Consider the following 19,021-nt stretch of genomic DNA (forward strand, 5'->3'; position numbering starts at 1 on the left):
TTAACACTTAAAAATCCTCAAAATGCTAAATGGTACGAAGCCCAGATAATGTGTTAGCTTTTATTGGGATGCAGTAAATCTATTCTCATACAATAATTAGGATGTATTATTCAAAATCATTCTATATATTTAGCTTTCATAATGTGCTCAATGTCTAAAACAACTTTCCTATTTAGTCATCAGTTCCTCCTAAGCTTCTGCCTACATTATTGATTTGGAAATCAAAAAGTGGTTTGACTTTTGGCTTTAAATTGTTATTGTGAAATGAACTGTAAAATTAAGTTCGTACACTACATTTATTTCTAAGTAGTATTAATAATACTACTTATTGGAAAATATTTTAAAATGGTTAGCTAGATGCCCAACACTCTCAGTTTATTCATGCCAAAATATTTTTTCTCCACAGGAGAACATGAAGGCAGCATGAATCTTGTAAAGTAGTTAAAATGGCAGATGTAATAACAGAGTGGAACATCTCAAGGAATTCTGGGAGGCGGCGTCTCCTCGTGTGTGTTTCCTGTGTTGGCGTTGGTGAGAGGTTAGGTCACATTTTCGCGTGTGTTTTCAGAAGGAATGAAGCGCTGGGTGCTCGGCCCAGTGGAGGGAAACAGTTTCTCAGGGCGAGAGATGATTAACTGTTATCTCAGCACGGATTTGACGTGCGCAGCTCCGCTGACTCAGGTAGAGTCTGCAAACGCTGCACAGGAAATGAAATTTTTCCCCCGTCCCACCAGGACAGAGTATAATCCTCTCGGCACAACCAGATTAGCATTGCCGCTAATTGGTGACAGCTTCCTCTCTGTCAACCAGTTTACCCCGTGTGCAGGTGCGTGTGCGCCACGTCTGATTTATTTTCAAGCCATTAGAGAATAAAGCCACGCTTGTGTAGTGCTAAAAGGGGCTGCCTTCTTATTTACTCTTATATCCAGGAATGGTAAAGATGTGTAAATAGATGTTGTTGATTCTATTGACTTTACTGAAAGGAGAGAGGCATTTTTTGAACGTTATATATTGTGAAAAAACATCTTAGCTCCGGCAGAACAGAGGAAGTTCCAAACATCCCTGATCAGGAGCTGACAGTCTGTGGTTTACTCGGCAGGGAGGTGCCGGTGTTTTATTTTTTTTTTACATGAGACGCTAGGACAACTCTTGCTTTTGTGCATCTAATGGTCCGTTGGCACCTTGAGTTCTGTAAGAAGCCAATTTGTAGTGGTGACAGAGCTAGCGCGTGTGCGGTTAACGCGAGGCTACCTAACCGCCTCGGTTCAAGCTGTAAAAGGCTGATTAGTTCCTTTCTGCCGTGCCGCAGCTGAGTTCCTGTCACCCACACGGCTTTCATCCTCTCACACCTTACACATACACAGCACAGATAAGAGCCGCGGTAACAAACAGGCTCACACACACACATAAACCAAAAAAGAAACAAGCCCATCACAAATAAAAGCTTTCAGTAGCAGCGGCCCTTTCTGTGTGTCCTCTCACCTCACGGCTTTATCCTGCTTTTCTCCAGGTCCCCAGGTGGATATCCCTCTCCGTCCTTTAGCCGATTGATGGGGCTCTGGGTTATTATGAGTGTCAGTAGAAGCTCTTTAATAAAGATGAGCTGGTGAGATGCCTGGGATACTGACAGAATACTGTCCATCTAAAAATAACAAGTCCAACAAATGGTGTACACTTTCTTTTTCAGGTTATATACTCTATTTATGTAATAAAAAGATAGATAGATAGATAGATAGATAGATAGATAGATAGATAGATAGATAGATAGATAGATAGATAGATAGATAGATAGATAGAATTTACCTAATAGATACAGATATATAATTTTGCTGCAGATTTGGCAGTGGAGCAACTTCACTCCTGAAATACAGTGTAGGAAACACCATTATGTGTTTCTTTAGGTCTAATTACCTGTTTTGCATTTGTTAATGATGATAGGAGGAGTGTACAGTTTGGATGAAAAGGCTTCATATCTACTGCTGAAAGAGAAGAGGTTTCATTATCAGCTCTGTGCTTAAAATTGTCCGGCACTTGGAAGTCTCAGGAAAGCAGGAAAAGATGAAAGGCTTTTGTTAAACATCTGCATAGTCCAGGTTTCCTGTGACCCAGTGAAACCCCAAGCCCGAACCAAATCACTCCCATCTTCCTTTCTCTCTCTATTTTTCTTTGAGACAGAAAAGTAAACCCTGCCGTCGTTTGATTCTGTGCCGAGATGGTGACAGGAAGCAGGAGGGGAAAACAAAAGACCTCCAGGGTGAGGGATGGAGGGAGAATGATCAGGTTGGTGACGGAAAGTGCCAGTTTGCCTGACTACCATTTTTTTTTTTTTAAGCTAGAGGTCCAAATACAGTTTTTCTTAGCTATGGCACAATCTGCCCCCCTCCATGATGACACAGTCTAGCATCCTTCAGCGGCCAGAGGGGTGGGGTAATTAAAGCTTTCATTATTGTGTAGCTTATCTCTCTGGAAGGAGAAACGTGAAAATCCCCAAACAAAGAAAAGTGTGTATAAGATGATTATGGTGTGGTCTAAGCACATATATATATATATATATATATATATATATATATATATATATATATATATATATATATATATATATATATATATATAATGGTTCCTTGCACTTTCTTAAAGCAGGAGGAGTGTGTTTATGAAGTTTGTTGGAGGATTATATCCCTGTTGGCTTAAGTTGAAGAGAAAAGCAAAAACGTAGCAGTTTGGCTTTTAGCTGGACTTCCATCTCAAAACTCTGTGGGGTGAAGTTTAATGCAAGTCACTTTAGATTAAAAATAAATAAATAAATAAATAAATAAATAAATAATTACATAAAAACTGTTTTAAATTTGTCGTCAGCACAAATATACCTTCATTCTATGTGAACAAGGATTATTAAAGAAAGTAAATGACACCATCAGTTCAATGTTGGTGAATCCCCCACATGTTCTTTTTCAGGCTAAACCTTCTTATCTGATAGCACGTTTTTGTGAGTTTATACAGGGCAAATAATGAAGACAGTGCTTAACAACGACTTACGGTCTGAATAAAGATTTGAGAGCAGCCATAGGGGATTCAGTTCAGACAGGAAGTGCATATAACGGCCATGGAGAGGGAAACCTCTGACCCGGAGACCTGTCAACTGTCTGGGAGAACACATGGATGGCTCGCAGGCATAGACAAGGCCCCAGTGTGTGCGCTTCCGTGTGTGTAGAAGCGCTGAGAAAGCGGGAGTTCATAATCACAATAACGTGTTTAACGTGTAAACTAGCGAGAGACGGATTATAACTGTCCGTGGGAACTGCGAGGAGGCGACAATTCAACTGTTCACCTTTTTCTCTCCACATCCGTCGTCATAATGACCTGTCTACTCTTCCACTGTCTTGCCTTACCTCAGGCACCTTGCCACCATTTCTTCATTGCATTTCCCAATTAGGCTTGTACTCATTGTTAGTTTATTAGCAATGGCAGGGGCTCCACAAATGTGTTTGCTGATATTCACTTGTTAATGACCAAATTCAAACCCTATTGAACGGATATGCAGCTGTGAGAGGCCGCTAATAATAGCCTCTCTGAGACAAAAGATGAAGGAAATGGCATTACAGGGGCGTAACAATAGAACTCCATTGGTACTCTAATGGCATGGCCTTTCATTTAGAAATTGTTTCCTTTTTAAATTCTTTGAGCTGCCTGCATAAATCCCTGTGCTCAGTGGAGGCATTTCTGCAGGTCAGGAGCGTGCATGTGAGAGCGCATTTGTGCACGCTCTCTCTGAAAGGTATTTCCACCTGGGGAAAGCCTTCCCCGCGCTTTCCACTGCGCATTAGTGTGGTTTTAACTAGGCAGGTACTGTTCATTAGGGCAGAGGTATGGGGGGAGGAAAAGTGAGAAGAACAAACAAGTCGAGGCATTTGTTCACGGTGTAATCTTCACATCAATTATCCTGCTGAGCTAATTAGCACCTAGCTGTACCCCAGGTACCTGCACTCTCACAACAAAAAATGGCTTTCATGCCTGTGATCAAAAGAGAATGGCTCAGAGGGAAATGCTCGGAGAACTGAGCCAGAGAGGTGGACAGGACATCAAAACTTCCAGTTTTACCCACTGAACTGTGCTGTACAACTCTCTGCGGCCCCTCTGTATACCTAAAGAAAACAGGGAATGCTCAGTTATGTAAGAAACAAACATGCATCGTGGTGCACCACTGGCACCACTTGGTTTCATCATTTGTTGGCTGAATATTGAGATGTTGCATTGCAATCAAAAGTGGAGGCAGATGAACATGGCATATGGGTTTGCAGGGGTGGAGTTTAAATGGAGTAAACGGATGGAGAAGTTCTGCATGCATCACCAGAGAGAAGTCTGTGAAGTTCTGGTTACAACATTTTGATTTAACATTACAAGGACAAAATAAATAAATAGATAAATAAAAACAAACAAAAAACGTTCCACTGATAAATTGATCTTATTGATCTATAACTTTTGATCTATTTTTTTTTTCAGTTATAAATGCAGATATGGTCTATTATGCTGTGTAGGTCATTGTTTCAACATTCAGCATATGAATATGAGCACCTTTGTCATGCTAACGGCCTCCGTTCTGCAATAAAGGTGCAGTGTGCTGTTGTGTCTAAGCGGCCCAGCTGAAGATTAGGCTTAAGAGAGGCGCATTTAGCATAAGAAAGCTTGGCAGGGGGTCTGTCAGCATGCCGCGGGGCTGTCTGTCTCAGGTCGTTATTTGGGTTGAGCTGCGCGCGGGTCTTGTGTGACAGAGCATGGGGTGATCGCAGCATCCAGCTCTAATTAAACACGTTGGTGTGTTTCTCAGGATGGCAGTGAAAAGGCAGGTGAAAGAATTATAATGTCTTTCCGTGTGTTTATGCCATGCATTAGTAATGCACAGGGACGTTTACCAAGTCGAACTCGTTTCCAGAGCTAATCGATGATGGAATATCATGTTGGTAAATTTGTGTAAACCAACTGGTTGAGTTAAACAGCTTGCTGCTGGTGTTCGTCAGCGAGCAAGGGTTAATTGGGCTCTGTAACTGTGTCAGGTGCGTGTGGGGCATCGGTGGCCCCTGTTGTCACCAGGGCCTCATTTGCTGATTGGGGAATGGCGGTAACAGGATGAAAAGGAGCTGTTTCCTGCAGCTTGTTTGATACCTGGTGGGGAGCTTTTCAGGTGACAAAGACCCCAAGCAGTAGGGGGGAACAGATGTGTTCTACCCTCTCATTAGCATCTGAATGAACAGCTCAGATTGGGCTAGCCAGGGGGTTCTACCTCTCACCTGGATAGTCCTGCTCTGATCTTTATACCATCTGAGGACCTCTGCCCCCCGCCCGTTTTCTTTCTCCATCTGACCCCCAGCTGGGCGCTGGCAGAGTTTTATGACAGTAATCGACCTGAGCACAGATGCTTTTCCCAAAACCTGCCCTCACACGGATTTCACCCTGTTATTGTGCCTGACACGCATCAGGAAAATTCACCCCCACAATGAATGTGACCCCATCATGACCCCCTCGTTGAGGCCTGGAAGACGTCCAAGAGGCTGTTTTCACCCCCCGCCCTACACGCTTTATTATTTTATTAATTTTCTATTCATATGGACAGAATGGCCTCCGTATTGTACAGCATCAGGTTGATGAATGGCCTTTCCTTTTCTTCACTTCTGACAGACCCAGTGAAAACAAAAAGCCTCTGCTGCTCTTTCTTTGCTCGTGAGATATGTTTTAATATAAATTTGGTTGCCCAAATGAATAAGGATTGCAGTTCAGATCATTTGATCATAGGATCATTTAATGAGAGTTTATAGCGAGATCTTGATTGCAGACTTCGGTTTTGGCAAATCTGAGCACAGTTTGAGACAGATGAGATGTTTTCTCAAGAGACTTATCTTCATTTGCTCTATATTTGTTCTCACTGCTGTCTTGAAGAAATGCTTGAGATCTAATTTGTGACTGTTTTCCTGTGGTGAACCAAAGTGTAAAGAAGTTCTTAAGGAATGGCATGGTGTGTAAACACAACTGTTTTATTTCAACATGTTTAATCTGTAGAAAGTCATGCTGATCTTCAGGTGGGACTCTGTCGGACAGAGATAAAAGTTTTCTTTCCAAAGGTTATTCTGCACTGGACTGTGAGCCAGGAATGTGGTGCAACCTTGAGTGGCTCAAAAACGCTGTTCTCAGCTTGTACTTATCTCAGGGTCCGGCTGATAGTTTAACACTGCAGAATAAGAAGGAACATATATATTATATGTACCAAACGACAGTGCTACTCTGTTGTTTTCACTATCCGTTGAGACTCGTGTAAAGACTCATTCTATTTTCTTTGCCTAACAGACGTTCCTGCTCTTATTGTGAATGATTCATCAGCGCAAATCATTCCAAAGAAAAGAAAACACACCTTACCTTTGTCTGCCATATGCTCATTCTTTATTTATATCAAAGCAAATCACAGTCAAATGATCCCGTTGCAGAGTATAATTACATCTCAGACTGTGTTTAGCCATTATTACTCCAAACACACCGTAATCTGCTCTGACAGAGCTATATGTTACTGTAGCTCTCCTATTAATCTTGGACAAGGTGAAATGTCTATGCAAAAGCAGATTGGGAAAATACTCTGTATAGATGTATTGATGTTTTAATCAACTGCGGCAAAATTAATTTTGACATGATTGCTTACGTTTGAATTTCCATGAACTGAATTTGCAAGTTTTTATAGATTCCTGTTTTATTAAAATAGGCCGTCCAGGCCTTTATCTGCAATACATGCCGTGTTTCTGCTGTGAATCTCTCTGTGTGTAGTTTGTTTTCTCAAGAGCTGTAGTGTTAATGTGATCGGTTCTCATGTTTGTCATTAATCTGTACTTCTCCTTAGTTAGGATCACAGATCATTGTCCGGTTTTTCGTCCACTGAAATGTTTTGTCATGTAAAAGTACACAACATATGCCAAGTAAATGTGTGCGTGTGATGCAGAGTAGATCAAATGCCTCACCCTTATTAAATAGTTTGTCTGGCTGATAACACTGCTCTGTGACGGCCGTACCCTCACAACCCCACAACACAACATACTGCCGCCGTCAGCGCATTCCACTACCTGCCTGTGTGTGTGTGTGTGTGAGACAGACAGACAGACAGACAGATGGGGGGGGGGGGGGGCATCCACCACTTCAGTGTCTTTGTGTCTGTCTGTTGCAGAAGATCGTTTGGTGAGGACAGAGAGGTGTTTACCCCTAGAAGAGACATTAGCCCCTTTCACACTGCCATTCCGGCAAATACACGGGTAAAGTGTTCTGGCAATTGTTCCCGGGTCGCTAGATTTTGCACTTTCACACTGCCAGTGATTACCCGGGATATGTGCGTGCTTTCACACACAACCCGTAAAGATCCCGTAACAGCACGTGACATCAGGGCGTGACGTTTAATGTATGAGTCGAAAACATTAGGTACGCTATACTTTCACTGAAGCAAGCGAACGATCTCGGCGTCAGCGCGGAAAGTGAGGAACTAACTGATCTCTGCTTCATTACAGTTTGCACATATTTTTTTTCGCGAACGTTGATCTTCCTTCAAAACAGCCGGTAAAAGAGTCGCGCGATAACGCGCGTCATCACTTCGACACGGCATTAAATCTGGCTTTTGTTCACAAAGCGCTCGTCCTGGTTTAAACCCGAAAATGTTACTAGGTCCCCGACCCGGGTTCAATGCCGGAATCAATCCCGTGATGTGGTTGCTTTCACACAGAAGATGACCCGGCAATGTTCCGGCAATATGCCGTGTCCGACTTGCAGTGTGAAAGGGGCTCTTGAGTATGAAGTCCACTGAGAGAAGATCAACTGCATTAACACACCTTATTACACAGCTCTCTGGGATAGTCAATTGTGATTGGTCAATGGCGGTATTCTGCAGGCAAATATTTAAATATATAACTTTATTTTAATTGTTCCGCTAAGTTGTATCAAGCGATTTCCTAGCTTGTTTAGATAGTTTATATAAAGTAATACTTTTATAAAGAATTCAATGATTAATTTTTTTTAGCAGTTTGGAAATAATTTGTTGAATGCTATTATAAATGCTTTTATAAATGAGAATGTTTCCTGCTGTGAATGTAAAAATTTATTCTAAACTGTTTCATTTAACGAAATAGATATGCATCACTTAAATAGCTTCACGTTAGTTAGCCCTGTATAGTTGAATGAACTACTTTTAAAGGGGTGTTTGACTGTGGTTTAACCACTTTATATTACGAGTCGCTGCAGGTTCATGTAGCTCTACTGATAACTCGAGATGCCTTTGTCAGTCTGGAAGTGTGTTTTTCAGGTAAACACCAGTGAAAGGCTCCTGTGTCTGTGTGTGTACTTCAATGAATGTTTTAACAGCGCTCAGAGATCAGCTGCAGTCAAATACACACTAAAGCGATCACAGCTGAGGACTTTTTGGAGTTGCATCAATATTTGATGAGCAACCTGGTTGAAAAGAGTCGAGGAGCATTTCCACGTTCCCTCATCCTGTTCATTCACCGCAGCGGCACGTAAACGGCCCCATCTGAACATATTTAGGTGGGAAGACAGCAACAACCCCGAGAGCAGGTGTCGTTCTGTTCCTCTTTTATATTTATACACGTTTATGGAAAATATAAAGCGGCGAGAGAAAAGTGAAGCGTGCTGAACGTTCGCCTCATTCACCACTGAAACGACCGCAGCATAAAAGGCCCTTTCAGACAAGAGAAAATAAGAAATTGTACGTCTTTGTGTGGGAGAAGTGGCGGTGTGCCGGGACTGGGGCAGAAAGTGTTTTATCCCGCTAAAGGTTTTGTGTGTATTTGGTTAGTTACGGCAATTACGGTCACTAACTGACAGCCAAACGCATGCGGGAGAGAGAACGGGCTGCCTCTGTGCACAACACTCACTGTCGAACATCTGCTGAGAGATTTGCATATTAATTAACCCATATTAACTCTAATTATTCTGGGAAATTATCAAATAAATTAAATTTTCTAATTTTAACCTTTCCTTTGCTTGACGGATGTGAGAGCCGGAGATACCCCTGTTACCCCGCTCACCTGCACAGATGCCCCCCATCCTTGCGACGCTCTTCTCAATTCCCCTCTGCAGCAGGGCTACATGAAGGATTTAATTTCTTTTTTTTTTTTTGGGGGGGGGCTGAAGTTCAGAGTTTGACTTGCCCTGCCAACATCTACTGCCCTCACCTCAAATATGATAAACAGATACTTTCAGAAATGTATTTTTATGTATCAATATATATAATTGAATGCACGTTTTTAATACATTTAATGTGAATTTTGTTGGTGTAAAATATTACTTTTATTTTGAATTAAGTTAATACTTTATTTTGAAAAAGATTGATATTTTTAAAATCAGATGTATTTATATAGCAGTTTTTACAATGCATATTGTTTCACACAGAAAAAATCATTTATTTTATACATTTACAAACATTTCTGATGTGATAAATACTTCATAATACAGACTTGACTTGAAAATGCTTTACAATTATTATTATTATTTATATATAGCTTTTTACAACATGCGTTGCTTAAAAGCATCTTTATGGAAAATCATGATGTTTATAATGTTTATAATATCTTTATATCCTCATGCCTTGTTGCATTTATCAGATTAGAGCTGGACAGTAATATAGTTACATTTTGTGAAGATTTGCTATATAGTATTTGATATTCAGTATATTTCACCCCTGTGCAAGTATAGTGTATGTATAAAGTTGGAAATGCTTATATATGAGCTGGTTGACAGTATAGTTACATTTTGCAACAAAATAAAACATTGCTACTTATGCAATTTCCCAAAAAAATAAAATAATATTAATACATATATATCATCCAATAAAATCACTTGAATACTTAATTCTCAAAAGACTTCTATACATACAATAAATCATGTGTGTGCTATTTTTAAGATACGTCTTTAGTCAGTTCGGCCGAGTCTCACTCATATTGTTGCCCTGTGCACACAGATTTTCTTGCGTCATTCATTCTGCAGTAGCAGAGAGATCTTTTGTGTGCATGTGTTTTTTTTTGGTTGGTTCATGGATCGAGATGGGGCGACCCCGGAGCAGGACAGATGGTGGAAGCGAGCGGGCCGGGCCGGTCCAGGCCGAACAGCTAAACCTTCAGGCTTTCCAGCCTGTTGCTCGGGCCTCGCAAAATAAATGAGATTTTAATTAAATTAGAATCCGGCTACTGTGGCCTCCTCACGACAGAAATTATTGAACATATCCACCCCCTTCCTGAAACACACCCACTCGGGCCGTCCTGGATCCACACACAGACACAGGAGTTGTTTTACACATCGCTGAGTTTCTCCATTCACTGGCCTCTCAAAGCTGCTTCACTCTTTCACTCCTCTTTTGTTCGCTCTCGGCTGCTGCCCTTCTGTCCCTTTCTCTTCACCACACCACCCCCTTTCCTCTTTCTCTCCCTTTCTCTTTCTCTTTTTTTTTTTTTTTTTTTTTTTTGTGATGCATTTCATGGCTTCCCCAAAACCACGGATATATAAGGAAACAAATAAAAAGTGAAGAAAACTGGATAACTATGGTAATTGGGCTCCCGTTACTATGCATTAACTAACATAATAATAATAATAATAATAATAAAACTGTTCATTATTAGTTATTGTTGGCTTAAATAATATAAATAGACAACACTTTTAATTATAACTAACTAATTAACATTAACTATGTTTAATAAACGCTTTAGGAGTTAACGCTAACTAGGCTACTGTACTTGACTAATTTTAACAAACTGAACCTTGACAGATTATTATTATCAGAAGTTTCCCAGTCAGATTATCATTGGCTTTTGCAATCAAGTTCTTAAACCTGAAGTGAAAGGAAGATCTGAGTGTTTAAATCTATTGTTGGAGCTCAAAGCCTCGCGCCGGAGGTGTTCAGGTGATCTGCAGAGGGCCGGTTATCTTCAGCACGGTTCAGGTCTCCTCCCATTAGCCCTGACGACTCGAGCACAGCGTGTAGGTTTACCTGCGGGGAGTCTGTCACCTCCACACACACACACACACACAGCGTCAGGGCCACAGGCTCGTCTCTGGGCTCATCTAGCGGCCGTGTGTCTGCGCAGGACCGTGCTGTGAGCCCCTCAGGTTGAGCTTGAGATGCAGCGAGAGAGAAACCCACCCTGGAGCTGTTTGGGAATTCACAGAGGTACAGAACTCTTCAGAATCGCGTGGATTACTGCACTGAATGTAAAGTCAGAGGAAAGAAAACAGGACACTATGACATGATATTATGATTAATTTTATTATTTTTTCAACACCGGTGGATTTTAAACAGTGGATGACGACTAGAGCAGTTGAGGTGAGGAATATCAAAAAACTTGTCACTTTTTCTTTTACAAAACTATATTCTTTAAATTGAATACATTTTAATCTGTTTTAGTTTATTTAGTTGTAATTATTTTAGTAGTTAAACTAAGTGAAAATTTTAAATTATATATATATATATATATATATATATATATATATATATATTTTTTTTTTTTTTTTTTTTTTTTATGGTTTTAGTTTTAGTTAACAATAAAAACCATGAATTCATTTTACAGAGGATTTCTTTGAACAAAATATTGGGTGATATTGGATGATTTTTGTGCAGGTATGCCAGAAGAGAAAGAATGTGCTTTTTTAAGAGTGAAAATAGTTCTTTAGCTGGTTTTGCCACACTTTTAACATCTTTGAGTTTGTAGTCGTCTAAGTGTGTGTTTGCGTTGAGAAAGCGGTGATCTGAATCAATAACGTCTCGCGCGGCCCTGCGATTATCAACCGCAGAAATGACAGGCGTATAGGTTAAGCCCAACATTAAATGGTGACTGGTGCAATTAGGAATGTCATTTTAATTATCTGTGGCATCGGAGTGAGAAATGTTCCTTTTATTTGTTTGAAATCAAAAGCAGAGGAGCAGGTAGCATCGGCGCGAGAATGGCAGCCGTAATCGCCTTTGTTCCCTTTGACACTCGCAGAAGACGCCGACGAATAGAGAGTGTCATCAGAGGAGAACTTAGCCGGCAAGTAAACATTATCGTTTCTTTGTGTCTGCGCTCTGGAAACACAAAAGACTGATTAGAGATGAGGTGAGGAATCACTGTAATGGCTGCCGTGACATTAGCAGGTTGGAATTATTGTGTTGAAGAGCACAATACCGGCGTGTGATAGGCTGTCTGTCAGCCAAACAATGCTCTCGCTCCAGAGTTTTTACTCCATCTGAAGTTCCTCCCAACCCATCATTATGCATCGGCCTTTTCAAGTCTTCCAGCAGCAGTACAAAGTTGATGGATTTTGTTTTTAACTTCTCAAGATGTCATTTCTCCTTTGTAGAAGCGTTCTCTTTCTCTCTCTTTCTCTCTTTCTTGTTGCTCTCTCTTTCTTTCCTTCTGTCTCTCTTAACAATTTCCCTTAACCTGTTCATGAACACATGCTTACTCATTTTGAGAGCTTATATAAACATGCAAACATGTCTGGGTCTGTGTGTCATCACAAATTGCTTTGATGAGATAGTCAGAAGTTATTTAAATGAACACTGCTGCTCATAAGTTTATGGTAGTGTATAAAAAGAAAGCAATGAATTCACTTAATGCGAATTATTTTAGTGTAGGTCGAGTAGAGTCAATCAAATTATTTTAGTTTTATCAAACAATTGTTGTTTTAAAAACTGATTTGTGAGCCGATGCGAAGGCCATATTTTCACTCCACAACCATCTTTTCTGTGGTCAAACTCATGGAAGTTTTCCAGCGCCGTCAGCCTGTCCAGAAATATTGCGTCCGGTCACTGGGCGTGTGAAGGGTGTTTTAAATGTAAATGTGTTGAAGGTATATCTGGACCACACATCAAGTCTGAACGTCTCACTTATTCTTTTGGCTTTTCTATTCTTATTTCCTCCCTCCCTCTTTCTCTGTCTCTTTTCTTGGGTTCTTTCTCTCACAGAGAGCATTACTCAGTCTGAACTTGCCTAAACCCTTGTGGTCACACCTCTTGAAAAGGTTTTGTTTCCCCTGTCAATTGGTATTCAGCCCAGGTCACATACGCACACACATGCACCGTTTTCATTTTAATTTGCACCTGTTGTGCAGTTGTTCGGGAGGCAAGTGCAGACCAGTGGATTAGCCAAAGATCATGTTAGGAACAGATATGCCTAGTGTAATCTTTTTGTCTACAGGGGAATGTTAAGATAGACTGTGATTTCTGTGTGTGTGTGTGTGTGTGTGTGTGTGTGTGTGCTGGCGTACTCTCGCTCACCAAAACTAAAGAATGCACAGATAAAAATAAGTATAAGGCCTTTCTTTATTAACTCATCCCAGAGGAGTTTAACCCTCTTTCATAGCTTAGCAATCCTAATGGAGCTCTAAGTTATGCATCACATACATGGACAAGCTCCTCAGTGTAATAATCTGTAATATTGATCATATGTGTGTATGTGTTTTTTTGGCAGTGTTGGACTTTGAGAACGTTGTAGAAACCGGATCAGAGACAGAAGAAGAGGACAGACTTCTGGTGTCGGAGGAAGATGGCTTGCTCAATGGGGCGGGGAGTCCAGTCAGCCTTGTCAATCATGAATCAGTGGCTCCGCCCTCTCCGACCCTGGGTCACACACTTCTGAGGAAGACTGTGGATGATGACGATGATATGAAGGACAGTGGGATAGAAAACATCTGGAATGAAAATGACTTGCTCAGTGGATCAGTCGATGGAACCGGTGAGTTCCGCCCACTTCCTTTACCAAAAAAAAACGCAGCTTTCATCAAAGACACACCCTCTCTTATTGTAGACACGCCCATCTTCACTAAGACACATCTATCTTCTCTTAGACACCCCCACATCATAACCACACCCTTAATCCCATAGACACACCCCTCATCTCATAACCACGCCCCTCATATCTTAGACAAACCTCCTCCTTTATTAGGGGCTGTTCACATACTGCGTCTTTTGCGCGCACAAGTTCGTTATTTCCAATGTAGGCGCGCGTCATGCGGTCGCATTGAGTTAAAAACATCTCAACTTTTCAGAATGCCGCAAGCGCCCCGCGGGTCATGTGACAAGAACTAACCAATCAGCTTCATCCTTTCCCACGTCATGGTTGCTTAGCAAAGGCAGACGCCTCAGGAGCGCTTCTGCCCGAGTGCTTTGGAAAGTAGGAGAAAGCGGCGCGCCTAGCGTTTTCCATGCGTTTTTAGGCACCATATGTGAACGGCCCCTTAGTCACGTGCATCTTTTCTTAGACACCCCCATTTCATAACCACACCCTTCATCCCATAGACACACCCCTCATCTCATAACCACACCCTTCATATCTTAGGCAAACCTCCTCCTTTCTTAGTCACATGCATCTTCTCTTAGACACCCCCATATCATAACCACACCCTTCCTTCCATAGACACACCCATTATCTCATAACCACGCCCATCTTATCTTAGACACACCTCTCTCCTCTGTGTGTTGTCATTGCTATTGTGTTGAAACCTGCTCTCAACTTCCAGTGCAACTACAGCAGAACACTTCTCTTTAATTATCATATAAGAACAGTTTCTGTCTGTAATCGTCAGCCTGGTTTGCAGAGCATCATTGGTAATTGCAGTAATAGCAGTGCGTCGCGTGTCCGTGTAAACGCGACTCCCGGTTTCCTCCTGCAAGCATCATTGGTGCGGGAGGCGCAGTCAGAGACGCAGAGAGATAAATACTCTTAATGAGGGAGAGAGGTAATCATTAAGGGAGGCCAGGCTGCTGCTCAAGTCATTAAGAATCTTAAATGAAATTTTTATTTTTATGATAGCCATTTACATGTGTAATAAGAGTCAATGATTCTAAGAAGCGTATGACAGAAACATAGGAGTGTGAGAGCCCATGGAAGACAGACCATCTAAATGAGCACTTCTTCGCTATTCATTTCTGCTAATGAACTAGCTGTGCACAGAGCCGAGAGAAAGAGGGGGCGTTCAGTAGTCTAAAAATTTAATACAGCCCAAAAAAAAGCCGGGGTAGTGGCATTAGGAATACTATGAAGTCTGATTTTGCTTCAGGAAGGCAGCCCGCTACATTATTTACAGCGGTTCTGAGAAATCCAAGCGTTTCTTTACACCAGGATTTCTCACACTTCGTTGAACTAAAGGCCTCTTTCATGACCCCAACTGTTTGAGATGACATAGAATATCACAAAAATGGGAACCGTGGCCACCCACTTTCATAAGCCAACAATCATTGTTATATATGAGATGAAAATAATACAATGTTGTAATTACGGAAATATGTATATATTCATTTTATTTATTTATTTGATTATTTTGTTTTAAATATAGATTTTCTTGATGGTTTTAGTAGTTTTGTTTTTATTCTTTTATTTGTTTTTGTTGTATTTTATTTGTAATATTTTATTAGATTCAGGCACTTCATGATCCGATCCAATTCAGATTCTGGGAGTCACGATCCAACTCCAAAACAATTCTTGATCTACATATTTTCCCCAATTAATACTTCTGCTCTGCAAATACATCTTTACAGCTTTACATCAGATATATGCATTTTGTTTATAGTTGGAATCTCTGTATGTCAGTACTGCCATATCAAAAACAGGAGTGTGAATCTTCACTGGTTTCACAATTCAATTCAATTATGATTATCATTATCAACTCAATATCACGATGCGTCATATTCTCAGTTTTTAATATTACTGCACATTACTGTACATTTTATATAAAAAAAATCAAAATGTACTTTATTATTATTATTTTTTTCTATAATTACGTTTTTTTTTAAATAAGTGTTCAAGTGTCCGAAAGTGTACAGACTATAGTTTAGATTTTTTTCTCTTTTTTTTCCTCAACATTATTGCATTTGATTATTACTGATGAGATCATAGAAAGTGGCTGCTTTAACAGGTACAGATCTATTTCGCTATCAGATTTTTTGTCCTGCTCTGAAAACATAACTGACTGTGTGTACATCAATTTCATATATAAAAGTATTTGAAAATGCAAGTGCATTTAACCGCAGCAGAAACTGAGCTTCAGGACAACAAACACAAAGTGCACGTGAAAGTCTCTCAGTTTGGGAATTTTGTGCCTCTAACAGTACTGCATTTTAAATGACAAATTAAAGCATATCTAAAGTAAAACATGGCAGGGGTAGCACAGACTGTCAAGCGATGTGCACGTATCTCACAGTGCAAATTCTGTGCATTGAAGACATCCGCGTCTTTAACAGCAAGCAATCAGAATCGATTCTGAAATGTTCCGAATCTTTGAAGAGAGAATCGCGATGCATTGGAGAATATGTATGTATATATAAGATAATAACATTTTTTTATTTTTTTATTATTATTATTATTTAATGGTTTTAGTTAGCAATGATTACCTTGCCCATCACTCTAAATCAGCTCCAGTCCAGTATTTGTACTTACAGTTGTTGTTTATTTTTAAATTATTTTGAAAGTTTTAACATATACTTTGACAGCTTTGTTGTTATTATTTTCAACCTCATGCTACAAATGCTGTTGACAGAGCTTAACTCATGTTTAACCCGGTGCATTCCTTTAATTTGATAAACCCTCTTGGAGCCGGAATGTCTGTGATTCCACTGTTGCAATTCCATGATGTATGTGTATGTGTGTGTGTGTGTGTGTGTTGTGATAAAAACCACGGCCATGTTTCTGTGCTGCTGGGGTGACGTTCATTAGCTCTGGAGGAAGAAGCCAAAGTCTCTCTCTCTTTTTCTCTTTTTCTCTCCTTTTCTCTTTTTTGTGGTCTTTCCAAACTTGTGGGCACTTTCCGTCTGCATCTCTGTGTTTTTTTTTCTCGCGTTTGGTGCCGGAGTGTCTGCACTGGTACCTCAACACATAGCTCTGTCCTGAGATAAGCCCAGCACGCTCTCCCTCGCTCTTGTCTGTTTGCTCCGGTCGGTCAGATTGGTGCGTTGGTGTCGTCCTTGACTTGCTCTCATCTCCCATAATGCCTTTCAGTAGTGTGTGGCATTGTTATCTCTGACTGAGGCTTTAAATAAATCACCTGCCTCCTCACCACCCTTCATTTTCCCTCTTTTCTTGTATTTCGGACCCTTCCAAGGACCACAGAGAGTCAGGAGGTTCAGACGGGAGCCGTGTGTTTTCACAGAGCATGCTAACAGCCCGTAGAGACATGAATGTTTTGAGAGTAAACCGAATGGATGGAGTGAAATCATCAGGAGGAATAGATTCAACACGGTTCTCCTTCAGACGCCTGTTTACTCACCCACCACCTCAAAACTGATTTATCAGCCTGAGACGAGAGCACAACTCCCTCGGCCCCCCAAACTGAGGAGGACTAGTTCACCTCCTACTCCTATTTGTCCCTAGTTCCCCCGAAACACTGATAGTAAAACTGAGAGAAACAAGAAGGAGAGAAGAAGGTGGATTCCAGTAAAAGCTCTGTGCGGCAGAATGAAACAAAAGATGTCTGGAAAGATCAAGAGAACTTGTATATATATATATATATATATATATATATATATATATATATATATATATATATATATATATATATATATATATATGATTCAGCTGGGTGATTAATTTATGTAACGTAATCTTTCACAGCCAGTGCAGCGATATAGGTGAAAAGCCTGACCTCAGAATGAAGATGTTTAAAGCAGAGAGTTGATGCAGTGATGTGTTTCTCGTGATGTCAGTGGTTTCATTAGAGACTCAGTGTTTGGTTTGTGTGCCAGAGACATGGAGCAGCACTGGAAATCAGGAGACTCATCCTCTCTCTCTCTCTCTCTCTCCCCATCTCTCTTTCTCAATCTGTTTGCTTGTTCAGGTGGATGGAACATTCTTGAGCTGATCTCTGAGTTTGCTCTCGCTTGTTTCCCAGCATGCTCTGCTCTGTGTGTGCGTGTGATTGTTGTCAGTGTAAATAAGTGGGTCATTCTGAGTCCTACACGAGATGCAGAACAAGATGTTTCTGTCCAGATGCAGTGTATCAGTGCGCTAATAGACTCTCCTCCTGTCTGTCTCTCGTTCACAGATGAGTTGAAGAGAGACTTTGACACTATGGGTCCTGATGCCGATTTAGAGCCGGTTGGGAACGGTACAGGTGAGTTAAGTGAACATGATGGTCTGCTGTATTTATATAGAGTTCATTAGATCTACCCACCTGTTCAGCAGTGCTCGCAATTTCTTCCATTCATTTTTCCCATAGGGATTTTTTTAAAGACTTGTTAAAGTGTTAGAAGCCATTAGCTTTATAAGCTTTTGTATGAAGCAAAAAGGCAAATAAAAACATTTTTATTATTATTACCAGTATGTGTGTTCCCTGGGAATTGAACCCATGACCTTTTGTGCTGGTTACACAATGCTCTACCACTGAGCCACCTTATAGGAAGGTACAAGACTGCAAACTTAACAGTTTCAGTGAAAAAAAAAAAAAGAAAGAAAATCCCTTGAAGCATTGCAAATCAAATTATAACAGTGGAAAAATGTAAAACAATTCATTTAGAGTTGTTTGTTACATTTATCAAGATATATTTAAGGGTTCTTTCCAAATACGCATATATATGCAAGTATGTAAGTATTCTGAAAGCATAAGGAAACTTGATTACTTTGTTCACTGTGTTTGAAGGGAATGGGCGGAGCTAAAGCTCTCTTGTGTCATCGCTGATGTAGTTCAGGAGGAAGGATGTGTAGTTTTAATAAAGCTTTCTAATGTTAGACACACACTCCAGAGATAAACAGCTCCGCTGCGCGGCCCACAATCCTTCTCTGCAGGGAGGGATGTTCTCGGCTCGAGCTTCAGGAGTGGAAGGAAAACATTAGGACGTTGACTTTAGAGCACTGAACTTCCCCAAATCGCATTTCAGGCCAAAATCTAATTAGTTCATAAACTCGATTTGTTTAGATCATGTAAGCCGCAAAACACACAGAAGCGAGGAGCTAAACGTGTTCATTTGTCGGGCCGCGGCGTGTTCACGTGAATGATAGCGAGGCAGGTCTAGTAATGAGAGAGGAGG

At 40.7% G+C, this 19,021-nt stretch overlaps 1 protein-coding gene across 5 annotated transcripts in view; it reads left to right on the top strand.

The window, feature by feature from the left end:
- Positions 1-19,021, top strand: part of LOC128015275 (zinc finger E-box-binding homeobox 2-like) — a 62,756-nt gene that overhangs the window by 30,573 nt on the left and 13,162 nt on the right. For 2 of the 5 annotated variants that reach the window (XM_052598980.1, XM_052598978.1), the window contains exons 3-4: positions 13,472-13,739; positions 18,040-18,108. In XM_052598980.1, coding sequence (XP_052454940.1) covers positions 13,472-13,739; positions 18,040-18,108 — 337 coding nt within the window. Of the gene's footprint in view, positions 1-2,166; positions 2,281-11,089; positions 11,351-13,471; positions 13,740-18,039; positions 18,109-19,021 lie in introns of those variants that run through there. The other 3 variants (XM_052598982.1, XM_052598981.1, XM_052598979.1) reach the window with 3 other exon arrangements.

Source organism: Carassius gibelio, chromosome A6, assembly GCF_023724105.1.
Source record: "Carassius gibelio isolate Cgi1373 ecotype wild population from Czech Republic chromosome A6, carGib1.2-hapl.c, whole genome shotgun sequence".
NCBI classification, from domain to species: domain Eukaryota; kingdom Metazoa; phylum Chordata; class Actinopteri; order Cypriniformes; family Cyprinidae; genus Carassius; species Carassius gibelio.